The sequence below is a fragment of the Parus major genome, chromosome 14, assembly GCF_001522545.3.
Source record: "Parus major isolate Abel chromosome 14, Parus_major1.1, whole genome shotgun sequence".
NCBI lineage: Eukaryota > Metazoa > Chordata > Aves > Passeriformes > Paridae > Parus > Parus major.
Window position 1 is genome coordinate 6559038 of NC_031783.1, and position 24797 is coordinate 6583834.

At 40.2% G+C, this 24797-nt stretch overlaps 1 protein-coding gene across 3 annotated transcripts in view; it reads right to left on the reverse strand.

Moving 5' to 3' along the window:
* The window catches only part of MRTFB (myocardin related transcription factor B), a 65779-nt gene extending 45387 nt beyond the window's left edge, over positions 1–20392 (reverse strand). For 2 of the 3 annotated variants that reach the window (XM_015642454.2, XM_015642451.1), the window contains exons 1-3: positions 20337–20392; positions 17227–17271; positions 5693–5857 (exon numbers count right to left, since the gene is read on the reverse strand). In XM_015642454.2, the coding sequence (XP_015497940.1) occupies positions 5693–5837 (145 nt within the window). In that variant the 5' untranslated portion in view covers positions 5838–5857; positions 17227–17271; positions 20337–20392. Of the gene's footprint in view, positions 1–5692; positions 5858–17226; positions 17272–17534; positions 17643–20336 lie in introns of those variants that run through there. The other variant, XM_015642452.3, reaches the window with a different exon arrangement.
* Between the last annotated feature and the right edge of the window lie 4405 nt (positions 20393–24797).

The following is a 24797-nucleotide window of genomic DNA, read 5'->3' on the forward strand; positions in this document are numbered from 1 at the left end:
CTTGGCCTTACATACACCTTGGCTAATATCTTGGACCTTTATACTGTGTTAGGATAATCTAGTTCTTGATCATAGTGTAATAATTTCTTTGCATAGGAAAATAGTGCTCTGACTACACAAACTAAAACATCAGTTTACATAACCCCTATTATAATTTATTCTATTACTTCTATAAACACTAAGAACATTACTTCAAATTATTAATTAAGGGTATTTGTTTTGGGGGAGTTCTGTTCTGCCTGTATTCTCCACCATTGTGGCAACCAAGACCCAAACAACATAAATAATGGTTACCATCTACCTCAGTCACCCTTCCCAGAAAAATACCAAACATTTACAGTGATGTCAAATTTGTAAGTCTGCATGTTCTACTTCTCTTCTCCCACTAAAACCCACACAAATTCCTTTTAAGGGAGGACATATATTGGCAGTGTTCACTGCTTAAATGAAAACTACCTTCCATTTGGTTTTGCCCATATACATATCTAAATTAATAAATATTTTTTAAATGTGCATATAAAGTAAATAAAAATATGCATTTTTGTATGTTTAACTATACAGATCTATGTTTAACTGCGTATATATATCCTGTAGAGGACAATATTTAGTCATCCACTGTGCTAGCTCTGATTTGCAAAAGGTGGAAAGTGCTGCACACCAATTATCACTCCTGTTTGCTCCGTGTTACCTTCTCGTAGTGGCTCTGTCACAAGCTGACATTTCAACCACAACATTTGCAGTTAGGACTTAGTTCTAACAACTTAAAACAATTGTACAATGGAATTTAAAATTAACTCAACATTCTTTTCTAGCTATGCATTTAGTTATACACAAGGAATTTCAAGAAAAAAGGTCAGAATAAGATCTGAATAAGTTTGATCAAGTGATCTCTTTAAAGGAAAACATGCTTTCTGTATCTCCTGTAATCACTCAAATGCCAGGCCCTCAAACAGCAATTCATATATACCAGATGCCTTGAATTGAGTCAGTCACAGGTCATGTCTCCTTTGTTAATCTCTTCACAATAAGCAGATAATTAAAAAAAATAATATCTATAAATCAAACTAAAATGATGGAATGTTTGTTTAGAAGTTTACCAAATGGAATGACCCTGCTGGAATTCTTTCATGTAGCCTGTGAAAATGTCAGAATATATTCCATTTAAGAGGTCACAGTCCCTAGAGATCTCTGAGTTTTGGCTTGTATGTCTTTTCACATGCTTTAATATTTGAAAATTGTTCCTTGTAGACACTGACTGATGGCCTGGGAATGCTAGGATTGTGGGAACTGGCAGTACCAATGACAAAGACAGACTTACTGGGAAATCAGTACCTACTCAGTTTGCGCTCTCGTCTTGGAAGAGATAGAGTGACATTTGAATATTTAAAAGGAGACCAAGAGATGTGATTTTTCTACTGATGTGTTAAAAAACCAAACAAAACCCCAAAAACAAATTCCCCAAAAAAACAGAGCACTCTCAAAAAAAAAACAAAGCATAGAGAAAAACATATTTTAATTACAATATGCTGTGTGTTCTTAGCAAAGATTATTTAGTAGAATATTTGCATTGGATGTTCCATGGTCTATTAAAACCTTAGTGTAAAGACAAACCCCAGAATCACTAAAGCTGGCAGCAGCCTCTTGAGATCCCCTGGCCCAAGCCCTGCTGGAACAGGCTTGCCCAGGACAGTGCCCAGTCTGATTTTTAGTATTTCCATGGGTGGAGATTCCACAGCCTCTCCAGGCCACCAGTGTACACACACACACACACACCTACCTTATTTATGCACTATACTATAAATGCACACACACATTTCTCCTGTAAACTTACAGAAATTGTGCACTTCTTTATCTAGATTGTGCCATTCTTTATCTAGATAGGTCTTTCAGGATACACTTCCTTTGAGGTCTGGTTTGTGGGGGATTTTTATATTTGGTTTGCTAATGTTATTGGTAGTGGTGGTACTGTTAATCAGAATATCTGCGTGCTGTTTTCCAGATCTCACTGCTTTCAGCTTAGTGATTATGAAACTGCTGAATTTAAGATGACATTTTCAATTACATTCCCTGCCAAGCTATTACTTTTAATCATAACTAAGTTTTCCATTTGTTGTTCTCTAGTCTTTCCACTAGCCACCTTTTCTAGACTGTGTACTGTACCTTTTCTCCCCACTCTCTCAAAAACCTAAATTCTAAGCATAGTGACCTACCTATATATCATTACAAGAGGCAAAAAACACACCTAATCACTGATGTTAGAGAAGTGGAGAAAAACCTGTCATACACAAATGCAAGGAGAATCCCAAATCTCACCTGATTCCCTAATATCAAATTTGCAGTTCAAATCTATTAATTGCATAGAGGATTAAGAATTTGTTCAGAAGCCATAAAACTATGCCAAGAATGCACATTACCAGTGCTACATACTGAGGGAGTGGAAGATAAGAGATAACAGGCAAACTAATATACCACAACTCTTTTAGATGCCAGAAAAAATCCCTTGGATCATCAAATTTATTTAAGTAATACCATTAGGTTAAGTGGGATGTCGATTTCATTCAGTTATTTTAAGAACTCTGTCTCCCAGCTGACTAGACTGGTCCCTTAGGAGGACTCAATATACACCATTTGGAGTATTTGTTCTTGTTTGGGTTTGTGTTGGGTTTTGTGTGTGTGTGTGTGTTCCATCTCCCCATGAATTCTCCACAGTTCCCCACAGGCTCCCCAGCCCCATAGAAAGCTGCAATTCTCACCTGATCTTCTGTGCCTCAGGGTCTCTGCTCCTGAGTGTCCCTGTTCTTACACAGCCAGGGGCACTTCTTTCTTTAGGCTGTTTTCTCCAAACTGAGATTTTACCAGTCTTGCTCTTACTTTAAGATGTTCACTGTTCCAAGGCTTTTTTCCTACTGAACATCCAAGCCTCTTGGTTCTTCTCTCAATTAGCCAGTTCTGCTGGAGAACAGTTGTTGCCAGCCATGGGAGGAACAGCACTACCTTCTCTACCCTCTTCCAGTTCATGATGCACAACCCCAAAGGGAAGCAGAAGCAATCCCATTCCTATGCTGGCTGCGAGTTTGGAGGAGCAGACACCTCACAGCCCTCACTGCCTGGATCAGAATTGCTTCTCCACATCACACAAGAGGCAGGGAATTGGCACCCTCCTCTTCTGACAGGATTTATGGCCAAAGGGCAGAACCGAAGGCCATTGCCTGGACAGGTGGCAGCCACTTACCCACCCATTTACAAGAATATAACCAGGCTCCCACCTGTGGATGACAACTGCACAAGAGCAACCTACATATCTCTTTTTCAAAAACTAGTAGCCACTGTCACAAGCAGAGTCTGGCACAATGAGATAATCAAGGAAGCCACCGAAGAGCCAAGAGAGGTTGCTAACACAAGCTAGCAGCTTTCTATTTTACATGTACCTTGAAATAATTGCATGGCTCTTCACACCCAGCCCTTCACAGCTCCCTCTTCCAGCCAAAGTGGCATGCTCAACAGTTCTGGAAAAATACTAATTCAGCATGCAAAAAAGCTCTGGTCATGCACTGCTCCCTATTTTTGATGGTATCTACATGTGCAATCCCTTCCCATCATTTGGCTCTGAAACAGCAGGTTGGAAAGCTGCAGGCAGCATCATTCCCATCCACCCTCCTGCTGTCAGCAGCAGACAGCATATCCTTCCCTCCCTTGCCACCTCCTGGCTCTCAGACAGAAGCTCGTGAAACTGTGGTACAGTGTGTGGGCAGCACATTGTTCTGACTGGTACTCGGGCTGTGCCACGCTGCTCTTGTCAGCCTTCCTCCACTGCAGTCCAACTCCACACCCAGGCATCAGTCTTATCCCTCCTGCTTCCAAAGAGCCTCATCCATGTCACTTTTCCCCCAAGCTGTCCTTCCTAGGGACACAGCATTTTGCCTAAAAAGCACATACACTGGACCCAACCTGGCATCCTTCAGGCAAGGATGCAAACGCAGAGCCTATTTCCCAAACTCCATGTATGTGAGCAGCCCCACTGCTCATGAGAGGGACTGCACACTGTCATGAGACTGCCAGAATCACAGACACATCTCTGTCATCACTCAGGAAGTGACAAGTGTGAAGAGCAGAACCAATGAAATAGGAACTTCTGCTGCTTTTTAGCAAGTGGAGCAAGAGTTGGCCTCCAGAGGACAGGCATGATAAACCATTGCAACACACAGAGCACAGGCTTACATGATCAATGCACTGTATGTGCTGCCTAATTATCCAGAGAGATGCAGACTAATGAGAACCTGAAATTAGTTTCATGAGCAATACAGTATTGTCCACAGCCATGAACTTGAAAACAGCTCAAATTAAATGAGAGAACCTTAAAACTGTGACAGCCCAGGAGACCGTCATTCAACATCCACCTCCCAAAACTGTCCATTTGTTTTTGTTCAGGGAGTAAATACCTGCACGTAATAAGTAACTGGAAAATCTTAAGCTCCTAATGCACTCCAACTGTTTTGTTATTGATCCTCTGCTGGAAGTTAAAACCTCTTCAACAGAGTTGGCACAGCATATAAATGTTCCTTTGTAAACTCAAGGGACAATAATTCCACTGGAGCTTAAGCTAACCATGAGAATTTGCAGCAAACCCACCGAGCTCTGCCCACCTGAACTCTTATGCCTGCTCTGCTCTGTGACTGGGATCTCTGGGGCAGAGGGCAAGGGAGAGCAGGAAAATGTGAAAAAGGAGAAGGTAGTAACAGCTCCAGTGACTGCTGGCTCACCAGGCACGCTGTGATTACCTCCATGGTAAACAAAACCAAACCAGAGCAGAAGCCTCCTACCCTTGCAGTGACATTGGAAAAGCTGGAAACACAGTTTCTGTACTAACTTGTGCAAGTCAGCTTAACAACACTGCAGAACAACATTAGAACAGTTCAGCCTCCTACTGGACTACGGCCAAAGACTCATTCAAGTAAACAAAAGGTTTAAAGGATCACTACCAAAGCTCACAGTAAGCATAATGCTTCCTGCATAAAATATCCTACCAAAAAAATACCCTTAAACTTGTCAGAATTTTTTTAAGTGCCACTGTATTTCTGTGAACTGCAGTCTCTTACGCTTACAGACTTCATAAAGTAGTGACATGACAAAATACTCTTGCAAATATCCAATTTTTGGTAAGAAGTAAAAATATTATTAAAATTACTTTTAATTTGAATCCATCAAGTTCAAAGTTCACTTTTATAATTTTTCTTCTTTCATAATTTCTATGAAAAATAGTTTCTAACCAAATTAACCAAAATTACTGGATCTGAACTTATAGATGAGCAATAGTTTGGCTGCTTTGGAGGTTTGATAGGACACAGATACCCACCTCATCCATTTTGGTTTTACAGGAAATTAAGGAAAAACAAGTTTTCCAGAAGTATACCAATATTGAATTAAACTTTATAGAATGCAGAACATTAATTATGTATTATTTATGCAGAAAAAAACCCGTCTATTGTTGAAAATTATCCCTTTTTGTCAGATAATACAACTCTCAAAAACATTTCATCAATACTTGTAGTATGCACCAGTTGTAGTTTCGAAGCTACTTAAAAATCTGCTCAACTCCATTCTAGGTCCCAGAGTGGCCGCTGTAGCTCCGGGCCGGAGCTGGCAGCACCCCGCCGCACGCGGCTCCGCGCCCCGGCCCCACGCACGCACTCACCATTCTTGCGCTCGGTGAGGGGCGGCAGGCAGGGCCCGGCCTGCAGCGACAGCCCCCGCAGCTCGTGTGCCACGGCCTCGCTGTGCGGGCTGGGCGCCAGCCGCGCCGGGGGACCGGGCTCGTCCTCGCCGTCCGCCGGCTCCATCCTGGGCACGCCTCGGCGTTCTGCGGAAACAACGCGGCTCCGGTCACTCTCTGCTCCCGCAACACCGACAAACGCTTCGGACACCGCTCTGCCTTCACGTTTAGGCTTTGGGCGGTTCCTTCGCACGAGAAATTCAGCTTTTGAATTATGGACGTTACCTACTGATACCACAAATATTAAGGGTTGGCAAAAATGTAGCCAGGGAACGGATGCAGAGGCAATTTACCGGAGAATCGGGACGGTTTCCCCGCTCACACCAACACAAACATCACCCGGCGTTAACCCTCACGATGGACGTCCAGAAGCTCCCGTGCCTCACCCTGTGCCACCACCCGCGTATCGGCAACATCCCTTTTTTCCAATAGCTTCTATTAGAGAATGCTGAATTAACATACTGTGCTAACATACAAATGGCTTTTAATATTTTGAAGCTCTGTACAACTCTCCTTCAGATCCCAAATCAACGTCAGTATTCATATAGGACTTCACCAAAGGACAGTATTAGAACTAGTTCATCCTCAGTCTCTCCAGCAAGGAAGATTTTTGGCCATGAATATTTTAAAATTAATTTTACTGCCCATTAGCCACTTTTTGAATAGTTGAATGAAAGTCCCAATTTACTATTTCCTTCCTTTCTATCATTAGTGTAGTACTTAATCCACAGTAAGGAGAGACAGAAGTATGAATTACCGGTACAGGCTTTTTATACCTCACAGAATTATCAAGTCATTCAAGTTTCAATAAATCAATATGGAGTTCAATGAAGTCCTATCCCTGAATTCTTGGAAACTTGAATGATATGAAATATTGATGATTCAGAAAGATCCACAAAAATGAAGAAATGTCTTATTATTGTGAGATTTTTTGTTAACTTTTAATTGTATTTCTTAAGAAACACAACTGCTTGCCATATTCAGCCTTAAACTTCAAATTTCAAATATTCTGAATATAAACACCATATGTGTTGGGGTGTGCATTCAGAATTTTTAAAATGCAATATATGTTTCAATGATCAATACCAAAATATTTCAAGATATTTAAAAAAACCCAAGATGGCAAAAAATTATCCCGACCACCAAAGAATGGCCTACACCACAAAAGGGTAAAGAACCATGTTCTGAAAGCGTGAATTGAAAAATAAGAGATATAAGCAAGTACTGCTTGATTACACCTAAACAGAACAATTATCATGATTGAGTGCATATTTTTCATTATTTTCCCTAGTTACCAAGTGGTGCTTTCACATTAAATGAAGACACATTAACTTTCTGTTATGCAAGATTTTTTTTCTTTGTTCTTAGCTTTTAGAAGCATAATTTACTCAGCTCTCACTCGATTTCCTGACATTACACTCTCCTCAAACTCCCACTCACCCATACAAATTAAGTACATTATTAACCAAGCAGGTCTCTTCAGAGCAGAATTTAAGCGAAAATTCACAGCATTTTATCCACAATTTACTAGTTATGAGTTGTCTTGGAGTCACTTTTCAAAGAGATTAAGCCACGTGAGCTGTATTCATGCTTTCAAACCAGATGAAATTAACAGAAACACCTTCTTGTACTAAAAGTTTAGCATTTGTTATGCTGCAGGTTAGCTTTGACTATTTTTTTTCCCCATGACAGGTAAGTAAACATCATGCTTTGAATTAAACCAGCTTGACTTTCACCATTTCTACAACACATTGCAGAATTGCTAACATGTCCATCTCATAATTTTTGTTTCGGGAATGTACAGAAATGTGGTTTATTGTCCAGATCCAACTGAGAACACAGCATGCAATTAGATGATGTCGACTGCAGCACAGCAGCACAACTTAAAACAAGTTTGACTTCCCACACAAAATGTGCTTGATGTGTGGTTTGAACATTAATAGATCAGGTTGGAAGGGACCTTCTGGAGGTCATCTAGTCCATCCCCCCATCCCATGGGATTACCAGCTCCCAGGAACTTGCCATGTCAGCTTCTGAAAATCTCCGAAGCAGATGGTTTCACCACCTCTGGGTAACCCCACTATGAATGTTTTGCCCACCCTCTTCACAAAGAATTTCTTCCTCTGCTGATCATAACTCTCAGGTCCCAATTTTCATTGTAGTTTCACACAGTGCATGAATGTCATCATTAGGAAACCTCTAAATCCAAAGTTCTCCAGTGTAGACCTGTAACCCTAATTTTAAACTTTCCAATTCACAGTCAAGTCCCAGATATTGCACTTCCTTTTTCCTAAATCTTTTAGACAGGGTGCTAAAAACCCAGGTATGTTCTCAAATGATCCTTTAACACCAGAAACACAAACAATTCAAAATGAGTAGTAGAAAACATTCGTTCACCTTGTTTAAAATCAAAGCCTGTACAATAAACACTTTATCCATGTGCATCAACCGTATGCAAAACTGGAAAACCTCTGATTTAGAATGCAAAGGTCAAGATACTCTCATAATTTGTATTAAAGATAACAACTTGCCTCTCTTTCTCATTTGTTTGAAGCCTCCTCAATCCTGAAGAATTATTTCAGATTTGCCATCTGCATTTACAGATGGTAACCATTATCAGTGTAACCCCTGAATGGAAGCAGACCTATACACAAAGTATATTAATAACATATTTGAAACTCAACAGTAAAAACAGGGAAAATACAATTTAAAAAAAAAACAACATTCTATTAAAGTTTCAGTATTCTATTTAGCATAATTCAAGAAAACACCTTTTATACCAGGCTGATCAGACAAAAATCAGTTGTCACTCCAGGAGTTTCCATTCCTTTCCTCAAAACTAAGACACCTGAAGTTAAAGTTCTGTGAGCTATCACTATGCTAAGTATGAAAACCATTTCTGCTTATGAGCTGTTAGAAATTGTAATACCAATTTATTTCTAGAAACTAAAAATAAAATTACTCAATTGCTCCACTAGTTCTAAATTATTACAGGTGGCTGTTTTTTGGTTGGTTTTTTTTGTGTTTTTATTTGTTTGGTTTGTTTTAACATAGAATTCAGCAAAATGTTTAAGAGTAGTAAAGTGAAAACTAGAAAAAAATTATTTTCCTACTTAGCCTTTAGAATACATTATCAAAATAGAATCAGCACCAGCACTGCTAGGAGGCTTTGGTTCACATTTCCCTGACAAGTACATAGGAACAGTGTTCCAGCACTGGCAAACCAGAACTCCTGTACAATGTATGAACCTTATGTAAGTGTTCTCACAGATTGTAGGTGGTTGCTATCTTCTTAACTGCTGAAGACAAACGCTCCTTTTATTTTTAAACATTTTATCTTCAAAAGACAAAATGTATTTCCTTGGAAAAATCTTATAATGGGGGGGAAATACATACTTCCCTGATGCTTGAGACACCAGAACTGGTATTTAATTTGGCACAAGCTCTGAATTCTGGATGACACTTCAGTAGTAAATCAGCTTTTATTTTAGCAATCTGCTGGAAAATAACAGTTAAAGAATCACAATGCATTCAAGCATTGGCCAAGTCAACTGGCTGACATTAATACTTCTCACTTACTCACACCTGCAAGGAGCCTGGGTCACTGTACCCAGTACAGTATTGAATTGAATGAAAGTCATCAGATATTACCAATACCAGCTCCAGGATTTACAGAACCATGGTGTGAACACGAGTCTGGAAAGACTTGGAGATCTGTGCAGTGGGAGCAGTGATTTCTGACACTGAGGCCAATAAGCACTTTGGGGATTATTTTAGTTTTAAATACTTCTATTTGAGCAGTAGGCATTCCTGATTTGTACCTGAGAGAATGTGAGAAGTCACAATCTGAGACTGACCTGGCAATTCCCCTTCCCCTTTCATGAAGAAGTGCAAAGACTGTGCTTTCAGAATGCAGCAGACCCTACCGGTGCCTACACAAGCCTAGAACAAACTTCCTTCCTAGGCTACAAATTAGTCTAGTCCAATGGTCAGACCCTTGGAATGCTCAGTCTCTCTTTTCTTCCAAGGATCAACACACATCAGGCTTGAACATAAACAAAGTAGTCGGGAACATTCAGCTCACTGAACAGTCCGGGAACTGGAAGCTACGGGAGTCACTTCCCGGAGACGAGCCCAGGGGATGGAACACCCAGCCCAAGGAGAGGAAGAGTTGCAAAGTTTCAAAGGACGGCTCCTCTCGGCATGCTGCCTATCAGCAAGGGGCAAAGAGAAATTCAGAAACAAATCATGGGCTTGGCTGCATCTCTATCTCCACCAGCTCCTGGAGCAGCACCAAAGAGAGGCTGTGCTCCAAAGAGGGTGACGCTCCTCAGCCCAGCCACAGCAGCTGCTGGAGCTCAGAAATGCAGCAAGGGCTGTGGGGGACAAGCCCCGACTGGGCAGGCACAGCCTCACCCCTGCTGTGCTGACACCATCTTACTGCAGCACGTGAACTTTGACATGAAAACTGGCATTCAGTTCCCATATTAAAATAAAAACTTCATTCTTACAGTTAAAACACAGTGTCAATAAACTTAATTAATTAAGTTTTGTGGTCAAATACAGGGCAACAATTATTTAAATCATACAGCTATTTTTATGAAGGTAATTATACAAAAGCAGAAAAAGATGAGAAATAGAAGCTGACTAACTATGAGTAATCACCTTGGATTATGCATTATGAGAAACTCAGTATTACTATTCATTTCTTTAAAAAACAGTGTGCAGAAGTATCTGACAAAACTGAGGTCCTGTCACGCTTCTCACTGTTCTAGTACCTGCAATAACATGTTTCTTCCAGGAGCACAGAGTCCTCCTGGACTGGGCTGGTCAATACTGCAGAAAAATGTCCACTTTTATTAAATAACTGAGATTAAACTTTCATAACTGTCTGTTCTAGCTAAATTAATACCATTGAACAGACTCCAAAAGACCTCCAGAAACTCATTTAACACTTCTGCATATTTTGCTATGCAGAATAAGCTACAGTGGCAAATGCACATTGTAAATGAGGCAATATATTGAGAATTACTTGTATCTGGACACAGGCTGGGGATGAGTCAGGAGAATCCTTGATGATATGTTCCCTCCACTGCTGCCTCCAGGTAGAAAAAAAAAAAATCACAGTAATTGGTAACTGGAGCTGTGCCCTGCTAAGTGCAAATGAATTACCCAGCAGTGTGGGGCTCTGAGGAATAAAGGCAGCCTCCCACAGCTCCATTAAAGTGTGGGGAAACTGAAGCCTACCCTGTCACTGTGTAGGGCCATAGAGATGATTTATCTATTCTTTTTCTCACATTACTGCCTTCTCAAACTAACCTGTTCAAACAAGAGTTAGTGAAATCTGGGCTACACATAAACCTTCACTGGATAGAATCTACCTCATAGCAATGTTGTGAAGCTTAGTGTTTAAATATCTTAAGGTCTCATACAAATGTTTTCAGTAGTTGTAAATACTAAAACTATCTTCTGTATTCACATTTCAAGGGCTTTAAAATTATAATAATAGAATTTATTCAAAATGCTGAACTTCTTATAAATATTTTAAGTAAAGCAAGCAAAGGTTCAATATGCACAATATTCATCACTGAAACAAAACCCATACTGTCAGATGAAAATGATGTTTAAATTGCTTACTGGCTATATAAAACTGTTCAAATATGTCATTTTCCATTAAGAAACTCTGTAGTGCGCACCAAAATCAATAAATTGGTCTGAGGGACCAAACAAAAAGTAAAGTCTAAAATTAGCTGCCTCTTAGAAAGGTAACGCAGGCAGCAACCTCCATCTTTAAGTCTGAACTGCGAGAGAGATGTTCACCTCTAGAGAGCTGTTGAAGACCAGCAATGGAAGCAAACATCCATTAACCCATCCTGATAACCCAGGACAGCTTTCAACTTACCTTCCACTGACACAAAGCTTCATAAGCAGAACCACACTGCGTTAACTTGCAGTGTTTGCAGCAAAGTTCATAAAGATTTGTGCTGAAAACTGAATCACAAGGGGATGGTGATTTATTTAATCTACAACTAAGTCCATCTTCCCTAAGAGCTGCTGCCTGAGCACTCAGCAGCAACCTGAATTCTGTCTACAATACCTGAAGTGTAGAAAATGCTGTCCCATAACCTGTTGTAAGTACAGGACATCAGGCACAGTCCTCAATAACTTTTTACTTTTAATCACTGTATAAGCAGACATAATTTTATTTAATCTCATCTCTTCTGCGGATATCCTTAATAAACAATGCTCCTCTTAAGGCAATGCTAAGTCATTCAGCTGGTTTGATTTTTGATTGAATACTGATTATTTGATTAAATAGATACAAAGCTGTAATAGCATATATCCTCACTAGTTCTATTAAAATAAAGAGTTTTCATAAAAATACTTTAAACTATGTCATCAAAACATGAAGTAGTATCTTATTTAGATGTTACTGTATATGGAAATATGTTGTGTGAAAATGGTCAGAAAAATCTAAACATGACATTCCTATTTTTCAGTCTGTGAAGATGATGTTGACTCTCAATATTCTACATTTGCTTTAATACTCTAATTTTAAAAGCTGATATTAACATTGGCAACAAATACATTTAGGCTGAGTTTACAAAGCAACACAAGTCAGTTTTACACCTAAATTTAACAAGGCAAGGAAACAAAGAAACCAATCAAAACAAAACCAACCAACCAAAAAACAGCTAACTGCATTAGTGTGGTGTGCAAACAAATGATGCTTCTAGTTTCTCACCCTCATAAATGCCTACATATTTAAATAAGATCAACTCTGATTAACCTGTCCAAAAGCAAGTTCAGTTCTTCTGGAATATGACAGAACTTTGTAGAAGGATCCCATCTAAGATCCCATGTGCTCCAAGATTTTCTGTGGCCAGCAAATATAAGGTGCAACCAGAATAATCTATTTATGTAATTGAAGTTGCCAACATAGGAAAGAATCAAAAGCCAAATGTTCGTCTGGTATTTTAAATGCACTTGATAGCTGAGACAATAATTACTAAGTTTTATCATTGACTTGGATCATAATCTTTCCCAATTCCTGTATGTGTCAGAGACCTTTGATAGCCAAAATAGTGGTCCATCTTAAAAATGAATGTTGGTAAAGCTCTTAAGGCATTTCAGGAAAGGTTAGAGGACTCCATGATTTCATTTGTTTGCTTGGATACTGCGAGATGTTCCCATTTATGACTAAGCTGCAGGTGCTATTCTGTTTATTTTACTGCCTGTAAACCAAACCCTTGAATTGAACAAAGCAAGGAAAGCACAAGAATTCAAATCAAAGAGGAAGGAACTGCAGGACTGCTTCCCGTTGAATTTGCTGCTTTCTATCTCCTATCAGAACTGGGACTGAACATTGCACAACCATTTCTAGTAGATGAGATTTCTTGAAAAATCTAAACTTTGCATCTTTTTAGAACCACACACTTTACAGAGATTAGCAAGTCTTATTATTGCATTATTAGGTGTTCTCTTAAAAACTTCTATTGGACAAAATTTGACATACTATTTACATTCAGCAAGAATCTGCTAATTAGACATTAATTCAAAATAATGTAAGCATAATTAGAGATTACAAGCAACTTCACTTTAGGGTATCTTGCAAAAATCAGAATGATTGTCTGAGCTGAAATTCAGTGACAGAGGTCCTCAGTTAAGCAGTCCCTACTCACAACCTTAGGACAGCTAAGAAAATGCCTCTGTCACAAACCTTTTGCTGCATATTGACTCGGACCAACACAGCTACTTTGAGGTATTAACAATGCAAACAGTAACTTGAATTAGCTCCCATGGAAACAGAACAACTTGTTGCTCCCAACTTCTGAAAATGAAACTTTAAATATTTAATCTGCTAATGGACAAAAGAATGAGGTGACAGATTAACGTTCAATTAAAAAATACAAAAATCAGCTTGTGGGACATCTTAAGCAGCAGCTATTCACTGTGCATTCTTTACCTGATTTACACCAAGTGCTTAGAGTTCATCTACAAAATTCTTTCCTGTTTCTTACTTCTAAATCCCACATTGTGTTATATGGCCTCATTTTTTCTACAGCAGTGATAAAAGGTCACAATCTCAGTGTGATTACATCACTTGTACTAGATTTACACCTTAGAGAATCTTCCCAAGAATTAAAGTGGGTTTTTTTTTTTTTAATAGAAACAATAAGGACGCAGACTGAAAGAACGTTGAATTCCATACAGTAAAGCAGACTTCCAGGAAGAAAAATCCCACAACAAACTACAAATTCCCAGCCCTGAGACTCCGAAACACTGGAAATTAAGCATAAAGATATACCACACACATAGTATTATGACTAACAGCATAATAAATCATTTCTTAAAGACAAAATTACACTCTTCACTAAACAAAAGCCAAATTTTGCTTTTGAAATCAAACACATTTCTTCTAACAAGGAACAGAGTAGGACCACATGAAGGAATATCACTTATTGCTTCTTTGTAAATACAGATCCAATATTATAACTGATGTAGCCTAATCTCCAGATCAACACCCATATTCTAAAATAATCAGAAGAAGTATGATATTAGTATGGTGCCTGAAAACTCTGATGTTCTAAACAGTTTAATGCTATAATCCACGGTCCATGCCCTCAGTGCTTTAAGAACCAATTTCTCACGATCTCCAAAGCTAAAATGAACTCGAATTCCATTTTCCCTACTGAAATAGCTAAAGACTAATCGGGCAGAAACTTTGGGTCAGAAGAGTTTATGTTGCCTAAGGCCAGTTTCAAAGAAGTCTTATCTGTTAAACCATTGTGTTCCAATATTTCATTCCATACAAAGCTTCTTGTTTAAAAATAAATAAGAAATAGATGGCAACATAAAATTGTTTACAGTAGATTACAAATTTCTGCACTTAGCAGCTGTCACACATCTACTTTCTGTAGTCCTTGTAGTTTGAGTAGCTCTCAAAATATTTTAAAAAGATATTACAAAGCTTTATTAGAAACTGTGTTGGAAAATACTGATTATCTGATGAAAACAAGATATTCATTAAATATAAGGTGGTCAGATATAAATACTGTAGCCAAGGAGTTTTTCCTCTTGGTATATTTTCATTGTTCTTTTTCTAGTGTCAGACAATAGCTATTTTTTCCCCAGATCACTACCCACTTTCCTGATTTCTATTCCTGAATTCTCTACTTTTTCTATCCTCCATGTATCACTGAATCACCTCAACTCAGCTTTACTCATCAAAAATGCTCTGTATTACCACCCTTCCTTGATAACCTTTTCTTGACCGCGTTCCTCAGCCAGCCAGCACAAAGCTTGGCAAAGTCTACTACCGATGCCAGTATCTGGAATTCTATGTCTCTTCTATCTTTTTTTATACTAAATATTGAGAAATTTGCCTCTACATGAGATACAAGAACCATTTTTTGGTATTAACTGGACTTACAAATATGAACTCATTTTAATGAGTTTCTCTGTTGAATTTTTATGAACTACCCCTTTTACATTTAAAGAATGACTAAGAAACTAACTTTAATGTCTCTAGAATTTGTAAACAACTTTTCAGCAACTGTTCTGTAGTGTTCCAGCAGGCTTCGAGCAGAAGGTGGAAATAAGAACACAACTGCATGTCCTTCTCAGGAACTAGGAGTACCTGTGTCATAAATTCACTTATAAGGGTAGAAAACCAGAGGGTTTCCTTTTAGTCTTTAATTTTTGTTTCACTAATTTTTGTTTCACTAGTCAAAACTGAGTGTAACTAGAACTCTCCTCTCACTTTATTGCTTTTGGCACCATGCCCAGGTAAAAGCCCCTTTTCAAACATTTTATTAATGGCTTAAGCCAAGTACCAAATATGAAATCTTAAAATACTCTCTACTGAGTCAACAATTACAGAGATCCAGTTTATTGCACAAGTGCACAACTGTTACATTAACATCTGGATTTAATAATAGTAATCTGAACACTTCAATAAATTCTGTAATGTGCATTTGCTTTGGAGTTTCGGGATATGGAAGATTTTTGTGGTAGACATCAATCCTTGCCACAGAAGTTTAAAAAAGTTGTATTCTGTAACTAACACTGGGCAATTTTGGCTCTTGAACTTCAGGTGCTAAAAAGGTTTAAAGACAATGCCAGTAATACTGGTTCCCTGTCCTCAGCATAGCACGGAATAATTTCATTTGAAGAAGCAAACATGAAACATTCATAGCTGTCAAGTGCAAGTAGTCTTAAGCTATTTTTTTTGGACATATAGCTAAAAAAGCAGCAGATTTATTCAAAATAAGAACCAAAGGTTGCAGATTTACTGGAAGAGAACACAGAGTGAACTGGTTTGCCAAGTCTAATCAAACCCGCTCTTCACAGAGCCTACACTCAACCCCAAAAACACCTTGCCTTCAGGTTAGGGGAAGCTCCCCTACCTTTAAGTGTTTCTAGTTGGGATTTTTTGCCTAACACACTTCTGGGGTTTGCTGGAATACATCAATGCTACAGATACATACCCCCTTCTGTGTATATCCAGCTCTGTACATCTTGTTCTTCCAGTCTCTGGAGCAGCTCTTAGCCATGAGAGTCGTGTGCAGTGTCTGCTTTTTCTGTAGAGGTGGAACCTATGCTCCAGTTCATCTAGGAGGCCTCAGTGGAAACTATCAAGAGGCTTTAAGTTTGATGCTCTGTCTTGGTTATCCTGAAAATAAGGCAACCTCCCCCACCCTCTTTTTCCCACACAGAAGATGAGTAGGGAAGGGCAGGATCAGAATTTTCACCATTCAGGGACCAGCTTAACACCAGAAGCAGAGTTCCAGAACAGAGAATGTGTTAGTCAATATAACCCAACTTCCTTGTTTTACTAAACTGCTTGACTTCCCTTCCTAACACCCCCTGAAACAGCACTATCACCAGCCATTAAACACCCTTGGTTGCTCCCTTTGAGAGAGAATTTTCCTCATCTATAATTGGATTGATTTTACCAAACCACAGAGGGTCTGGAGTTGCTCTGGAGGTGCTGTGCTGGTAAAAGCCTGAGTCACTGCAGAAAAACGGTTAAAAATAAGCAAAATGCTCCACCGGCCAAAGTTTTAATATCAAAACTATTTACATTTGGAAAACATCTAACATCTGTGAAGACTTGCAAGCATGACAGTCCTTTAAAAAGAAAAAATACTGTTAAATCAGCATATGAGTATTTAAGTCATAATCTTAAGAGGTGATTAAAGTCCACTCATATCAAAGGCCAAAGCATAAAGTCACAGTAACTTGCTCTTAAGTCTATGTAATACAAGTACCACATGTATCCAAATTTCTGTTTGTATAGGAACAGATCTCTTGGAAAACTTTCCATTTTAACAGGATTATAAAACCATCACAACATAAAGGGATACACTGCTCACAAAAAAAAAAAATAGCACAGCAGCTTTATTAAAAGAACTTATTTAAAAAGTTTCAATTTTTTAAGACACAGCACTTACCTTATATCTCTAGCACCCTTCTAGAGTATCTGTTTCAGCACATTCCTAGTTCATTGGAAAGTAAAAAGAAAAAGAAAAATCACAAAGATGTCACAAGGATTCTTTATTTTAAAAGTTACATATTTTGATCTACCTGAGAAATTAAAGCCTTAAGAATACTAGTTCAGCTTTCTCAGTTTCCACATGTTAAAGTGTGTTACTAGGTTAAAATCTTGAGATTAAAGTGATTTCAATATATTCTATGTGCATCTTTTAGCACCTTTCATATTCCTACTCAATTCTAAGTCAATATTTGTCTTTCCAATTACCTCTGGCAAGAACAGCAGTACGAGATGTGCATCATCTGCTCCTTTGAACTCAATTGCAATACACAAACCCACCCTAGCTCCTTCAAGTCTTCACACTTGGAAGTGCCAACTATACAACAGAAATATATATTAGTTTTCTATAGATTCAAATATAATGAAACGTTAAAAAAAAAAAAAAGAAACTGTTCACATCTGCATTTTGTCATTTTGCTAAGTCACCAACTCAAATGGACTTGTTCCAACACCAAAATTTAATTTACTAGAGTAATTTAGAGTATGTGTGTACATATATACATATACAGACACATATTATTAAGTCAACAGAAACCTACTGCACACTGTATTTAGAAAAGTTTAAAAATCAGTTATTTTAAAGTCTGGCATTTATCAAGTGCTGTTTCATACAGTAACACTAATGGGGTTTTCCAGTTTTGGCACTGAACCAGACTTAAAACGTCCCTGACATTGCTCAGCCACACAATTTTACTTTTAATCCCAGAGATGAATCCTAACAGATTATTTTTAATTCTTTTAAAGGCTGAAGATGATGTTATGGTTTCTGTACATATCAGTGACAGAAGTTAAAAACTGAACACGTTAAAAACCAAAGCAAAACACACAAAAGGAAGAGGCTACAAGACAGAAATGCCAAAAAGACTCACAAAAATAAATGGCCTATGATAAAATATATTCCCTCTTCCTTCCAATAATCATTTCATCAATAATCTAAACACTGTTTGAAAAACCCCAAACCTCAACTAAGTATATTCCTTATCCAATATTACATTAATGCATTGTGTCATCAATTATCTAATTTCATTGCTAGGCTAACAAGTAAAAGTTTCAATTTTTAAGTATTTTGTGCATATAAACCACTAAATTTGTCTTAATATCTGTGTATTGACCCTCACTATTAAAGTAGTTTTATAATATCTTAGTAGTTTTATATTATTTATAAAAGGTAAATACTAAGGTGATTTCCATGTTATAGTATGACTGCTTCTAAAACCTCATTTGCATCATTAAGTTCAGTTTTCTACACTTCTCCAAATACTGCCAAATCCTGAAAGATGTTCTGCATTCCCAATAATGTACTAAGGATCTTCAGCTTCCATATGTTTTTATTTGCTTAATAACTGGTGTCATTACCAAACAGCAATCTTGTCGAGTTTTAAATGCAAGTTATACCACAAAGTCACATCTGTAAGTAGTTACTCAGGAAAGAAAACTTTATGAAGGAACAAGATAAAATGTCACACATTAAGAGAATAATTTTATGAAATGCCAGCTATGCCTTTGTTGAGAGGCTTAAAACCTCAATTAATTCAAAACCTGGGCATTTTTTTCTCATAAAGGAAAAGATGCAGCATGAGGAAGAAGTGTAAACACCTTCCCATAAGCAAGAACTTCAAAATATGCTGTATTCATAAGACAGTGAAAGCTTAGCTTTTTTCCTTAAAAGGTGAGTGATGTTTAAGCTCTAAGTATTTTAGATATATTGACGTAACAGATTTCATGGAGGTGTTTTCAAAACATTCCTAAAAAGATAATTTTCCTGATATTGACTTCATAGCTAAACAACTTACTCTCTTTAAATCCTGTAGTCTTTATTTCACCTAATTGCCTGCGGCAGGCAGAAGTCCTAGTATCTCTCGACTGCACTGAGACTGACTAACACCAGTTTTCTGCACTGCACACCTGCACACCAATACAAAACCCACATAAATGGGACAAAGGAAAATGTCTTTGCTGGCAGAAAGGCACAGCTCTCCACCTGGCTCCCCGCACCCCAAAGAATGTCACTGCCCAAATGTCGGCCAAGTGACCAGCACCCGCCATGAGGATCTGTGCATAAACGTGCCGTGGATACACTTGCTAACAAAGCTGATTCTGGAATCATGGAATCATCAGGCTTGGAAGGGACTTTTAATATCGTCCAGTCCAATCACCAAACCAACAGTGCACTGCCACCTCTAAACCACATCTCCCAGCGCCACATCCAGTCTTTTAAACGCCGTATGGAGGGTGACTCCACTATCTTCTCGGCCAACCTGTTCCAGTGCCTGACCACGCTAAAATGGGTTAACCAAGTGCCACCTAAATCCACACGTCGCAGAAAACGAGCCGAATTCGGTAACAGCCCCTGGTCTAAGGGTCGCAGATGTTCTCACAGCCCAGTGACCTCTGCTGCAGCTGCACGATTGGGGTCACGGAGGGCTCAGGTCTCCCCTGCGCGGCTCCCGGGCGAGGCGCTCCCATCTCAACGCCCGCAGGGTTCGGTTCGGGCTGGGCCCGCAGCGCCGCCCTGCTGCCTACAGCCCCGCACCTCCCCCGGGAGCTACTGTTCCTTACTAACAAATAATAACACGGGCCATATCTGCCAGCGGCCGGGCCGGTGCGAGCCGCGTCCCAGAGCGCGGTGCGGGCACCGGCACCTCCACCTGCTCGGGGCCCAGAGCGGCCCGGCGGAGCCGGGGGCCGCCCCTCCCGTGTCCTCCCCGGCTGCGGCCTCGCGGGAACCCTGCCCATCCCAGCACAGAGGGGGCGGCCGCCGCTCTCGGTACTCCCGCCCGCCTCAACCCCCTTCAGAAGGCTCTGCAGACGGGGCGGCGCGCAGCCCACCCCGGGGCCGGGCGGCGACGGCTGCCGGCGTGCCGCTCCCACTCAGCGGCCCGACCCAGACCCGGCCCAGCCTGGCCCGGCGCAGCCCGCGGCACAGCGGCCGTCCGTAAGTCGCGGAGCCCGTGAGGCGGCGCCCGGCCGCGCGCTCCCCGCGCCCCCCGCCCGCGCTGCCCCGCTCACCCCGGCCCGCCGCGGCCATGTTCCTCTCGCGAGCTCTGCGCCCGGGACCGCCCTCCCGGGCGCGCGCCCCGGCGGTTGGCCCGCTGGCGGGGGCTGGGGAGCCGCGCGCTCTGGCGCCGCGCACGTGCGGGAGGCGGGGCCGCACATCCGGGAACTCGCACCTCCAGCGAGCGAGCCTGAGGGGGGTGGGTCCCGGCTGCCTCCGGAACGGGGTCACTGAACCATTGAGGTTGGAAAAGACCTCTGAGATCATCGAGTCCACCTTAGGACCAAGCACCACCGTGCCAACCAGGCCATGGCACTACAGGCCACGTCCAGCCCTGTCATTAAACATCTCCAGGAACGGTGACTCCACCACCTCCCTGGACAGCCCATTCCAATGTCGGAAAGCAATTCCTCCTGCGTCCAACCTAGGGTTCCACTGGCGCAGTTTAAGACTGTGTACTCGCGGCCCGTCGTTGTTTGCCTGGGAGAAGAGTTCGACCCCTACCCCTACAACCTTCTTCCAGATACTTGTAGAGTAATAAGGTCCTCCCTGAGCCAACTTTTCTCCAGGCTGAGTCCCCTCATCTGCTCCTCATTGGAGCTTGTGCTTCAGACCCTTCCCAAGCTTCATTGCCTTTCTCTGGACACACTCCAGCACCTCAATGTCCTTCCTGAGCCGAGGGGTCCACAACTGGAAGCAGCACTTCGGGTGTGCCAAGTACAGGACAGTCATTTCCCCGGTCCTGCTGGACACACTATTCCTGGAGCACGTATTTTTTGAAAGTTCCTTGGGATCACTCCCCAGGCCCAGGCAAATCGCCCCATCCCTCACAGCGGTGCCTCAGCCGCGGTGGTCCCACAGTGGCGGGAGGGCTGGGCCGAGCCGTGCCCGGGGCTTTGGCCCGGGGCAGCCAGAGGCTGAGGCGGGTGAGTGGGTGGGTCCCTCCTCGGGCTGCTGCAATCACATGGATTTTAAATTCGATGCCAATGCACTGGGTATGACTTCAAATGTTGGCTGTGCAAATATTCAGAAACAAGATTGGACTCATACCTCGTGTATTTCACCTTCAGGCTTAGCTGTCAGCGTCTGAGGTTATTGAACTTGATTCAACATCAAACCAATCACAAAGAAAAAAATATTCTTCAAAGAAGTTTGGAAACCTGATGATTTACACTTGAGAATGTGCAATAGAGAACTCAGGCATTTATTCTGTGATCAAAGTATGATCATGCATGCACGCAGTAATTTATTGCACATATTGTGCAACTCTGCTCACAGTGAATATCTAACAAATTGACTTTTACTAATACCGAGCCAGTCCTGTTCCGTAAGTGCATACTGCATCAGGCCCAGTATTATGCAACTCTGCTTTTGAGTTGTATTTTTATTTTTTTAGCTCACAGTTTAAGGACTAAGCTGCCATTTGGTGCAATGGTCTAATACAGATTTTTTATTATTTGCAATTTGCTGATGTCCAGGAGCTTGCTAAGAAACTGCACTGAGCTTACACTATGTGCTGACCAAGCAAAACATGGTTCCCTGCTCCAAAAGAGTTTTTCAGTGCACTTGTTCAGCAGTAATACCACAGGCACAAAAAAAGAGGCAATTTTAAATTTCTTTTGATTTTAAGACAGCATTCCAGTACACTTCACTATAAATGAATGCTTTGACATTTAAAGAATGACTTGTTCAAATTGCTTTAGATGGATTGGAAGGTTATTTTTTTTGTTAAGCTTTGAAAAACAGGGTAAATTTCTCTTATATTCACTAGATTACAGTTAGCTAATCAGATTTTATCCAATTCCAGAAGCAAACTAAAAACAATATACAAGAGTATTGTGCAAGAGGTGTAAATCTTGTTAATGTTACAATGGAGCCTAGATTATTCTAGTTGTTCCAATGGCTGCATTAATGGGCATTGCCCGTTCGTTGATTAGAAGGGTATAGACATGGTTCCTATTGCAGAAGACATGGAATATTCCTTGCTAAAGAAAACTATAGAACTTGAAAAGCTGGAAAAAAGATGTCTGAGACAGAGGTGTGTTAAAGGGTGTGACATGAAACACAGATGGCGCTCATTTCTTGAGGGCATTTGTGCTTTATGAAACCACGTGGTGATAGGAGTCAATGAAAAAGACACATTTAAAGCAGCAAATAACTACTTAAAAAGTTTCTTCCATAAAATCACTCAATGGAAATTGTCCAGCTCCACACAATTGTTCTTGAATTTTGAGCACCACCTTTCCTGTCTTGGGCATGGACAAGTACAGTACTTCCTTCTTCTTACAGAATAGTTCAACAAGAGCCCTTGGCATATGCCTCCAAGAATAACAGTAGATTCTATATTCCCTTTTTAATAACAGGATAAGGATAAGAAGTAGTGGTACAGTGGTTGAAGCTACCAGAGCAATGCAAAGCTCTGCAGAGAAAGGATGAACCCAACTCTCCCTCTCTCACTTTCAAACCAGTGTTCTGTTAAAACTGCTGAACATGAAAAGCAGATAAATGACACAATATGGGCATTTTAATATTCCAATTAATGCACAAATAAAAATACTTGTTGTGATTTATAGTGAATATGTATTTAATCATGCAATTGTAAGCTGTATATTTTAGGGAAGGATTGTTTGTTTAATGAAACAATACAAACATCTTTTAAGAATTATTCAGAAATTACCTATGCTTTACTTATGCTGTACAAGAACTCTAGTACAGGCTTTATATAAAGAATTTTATTATTCTAGAGATGTAAACATTGTTTAGATTTGTTAATAACGACAATTCATTATTTCAAACATACAATATTATATTCTGTATAGTGGCAACTACATATTCAATGGAGGTATTGAATTTCTAGATAAAATTAATTGAGTAAAAAACCACAATTTTGCCACCTAACTTGCAGGATTACAGAATAGTAGTGTAGTTGGCTTACAGTTGAGCAAGCTACTTTGAAACTAGGGCAAGAACTACTACAGTCATATAATTTGTAATTATTATGTTCCAATAAATTCCTTAAAGGCCTGAGATCAAAAGATTGACAAAACATGTTATGCAAGGAAGAAATAACTACTTTCTCCACATAGCTTTCTCCAAAGAGCTGTAAGTGAGGAGGAAGTGGATGAGTTGTTGATACAGTGTTATTTGCATTTGTATAAGCTTTTAACACTAGTTACAAAATGGTAGCGCAGTTATCAGGGGATGGTTTTCCAATCAACATCTCATTGGAAGGCATCTTCTGCTTCCAGCCACATATTCCACAGGATCACCTGTTATTCAGCCTTATGATTTGTTCATTTCATGAATATTGAAAATGGAGCTGATGGTCATTTTGCAATTTAAAATGATTGCTCATTTTGTTTAACTGAGCTACCAGTGTACAGCGGTTAAACTGCAGACATGTGGGATCTAAGTGTGAGGAATTAATTCCCCACAGTTGCTGAAAGATCCTGAACTCTTTGTCACTTGCTTCTCTTGGTCTTCAGGAACGAGGATTTCTGAAGTTTCTGGTGTGAATCAAAGCATTTGTGGAGAGGGTATTTGCAGTGGGCATGTTCCGTATTACTTTCGGAATACTGGCACCCAGCCCTTTACTTCTAATTAAATGAGAGAGAGAATTTCTAACAGAGAGAGCTCCTTGATTTAATTTTAATTTTTGTCAGAATGCCCAGAGCATTGAATGGGTGTCTGATCATTGGAATAACATCCTTAGCCCAGATCAAGTGACTTAATACAATTAATTTATTACCACTACGGGAAAAATTCTAAGATTTTGTTTATACAGATTGAGATTGATAATGAATATACAACCCCAAATGTATGATACTCTTGTCTTTTCCATGATGCAAATTCAATTTCTCATGTAAAGCTCAGGGCTGAAAGGTAGAAAGCAATTCCTTTGGTATATGCGAGATGGAGGCTTTTCTAATTCCTTTTTGGGGACTGGTGAGTCCATGGGCTATTTGTCCCAGGTAGTAACTGACACCTTTTCCCAAAGATTGCTGCTTAGTGCTCATCTTTGTTTTAAAGCTCTTTGAAATACAGTTATAATGCAAGCTTGGCAAAAGAACAGTGTAAAATGGAAAAATAGCAAAATGTGAGGAGACTGCTGTTCATTTTGTAAGGCAAAGCTTGTGACTTAAGAACGCTGCTTAGCAACAGATGGGGAAAATCTGAAGGTGATCACATCATCTTGCAGTCCCTGAAAATTAATTATGCATGTTCGTTCTGCCTTTTAACTCCCATCCTTTGGATACCCCTGTTCTGCTTGTTCCATGGGATGAGGTCTGTGAGATGGTTCAGCCATGTAACCCAGTTTTGACATCCCCCATTCTCATGCTGATGCAGCGCTGATTCAGCTGCAGAGCTCTGGCTCAGGCTTCTCCAGTTCTCTGTCCCACTGTGCTCTACACAATGCCTACTGATCCCTGGGGAATAGGAGCCAGGGTGTCTACTGTCTGGGAGGGAGGGAAGGA